This window comes from Mus caroli, chromosome 6 (genome assembly GCF_900094665.2).
Source record: "Mus caroli chromosome 6, CAROLI_EIJ_v1.1, whole genome shotgun sequence".
Classification (NCBI taxonomy): Eukaryota; Metazoa; Chordata; class Mammalia; order Rodentia; family Muridae; genus Mus; species Mus caroli.
Window position 1 is genome coordinate 113,554,746 of NC_034575.1, and position 781 is coordinate 113,555,526.

Consider the following 781-nt stretch of genomic DNA (forward strand, 5'->3'; position numbering starts at 1 on the left):
TATGGGGTATGCTAACTGCGTTCCAACAAAACTGCTACCACTAAATAAATACAGAAGACCTGTTACTCGTTTAGGATCACATAGTGATGGACTGCAGCCTGGGTTCCAGATGTAAGAATCAACAGTACATCTTTCTAATAGAAAATACAATTTTCATTGACATAAAGTCCGTGAAGCAANATAAAAACTTCAATGTATCCAAAGATTTATGTTACTTAAAATTAAGTTATTTTTCATCCCCAAAAATGATTTCAAATTACCTTTTTTATTAGTGTATTAACTGGGATATCCATTTCAAGTTGATTGTTTTTTATATCTTGACGAAGATTAAGTTCTCTGTTTTCATATTCATTTAATTCTTTTTTGGTCATTTTTAAGACTTCCTTAAATCTGCAAAAATGAACAGAATAAATGAAGACTTTAAAGAGTATAGCCAACAATTATTTAAACATATACTAAGTTNTGTCATTTAAAAGAGATACATTTTGGGGGCGTGGTGGNACATGNCTTTAATCTCAGCACGTGGGAGTCAGAGATAAGCAGCAGATCTCTTTGAGAGCAAGCGGTTCAGAGAAAACAGTTTCAAAAAATACAACAACAAAAAGATAATTTGTAAGTTACTATACTTAAAATCTGAAAGCATTCTGATGAAATTAAAATCTTAGGAAAATAATATGAAGAAAAAAATATGCTGGGGGGAGGAGGGTCTGGGGACTTTTGGGATAGCATTTGAAATGTAAATGAAGAAAATACCTAATTAAAAATAAATTATAATAAAAAA

At 30.6% G+C, this 781-nt stretch overlaps 1 protein-coding gene across 1 annotated transcript in view; it reads right to left on the reverse strand.

The window, feature by feature from the left end:
* Nucleotides 1–781, reverse strand: part of Ankrd30a (ankyrin repeat domain 30A) — a 66,863-nt gene that overhangs the window by 15,212 nt on the left and 50,870 nt on the right. The window contains 1 exon segment of the mRNA XM_029478243.1: nucleotides 261–390. Coding sequence (XP_029334103.1) covers nucleotides 261–390 — 130 coding nt within the window.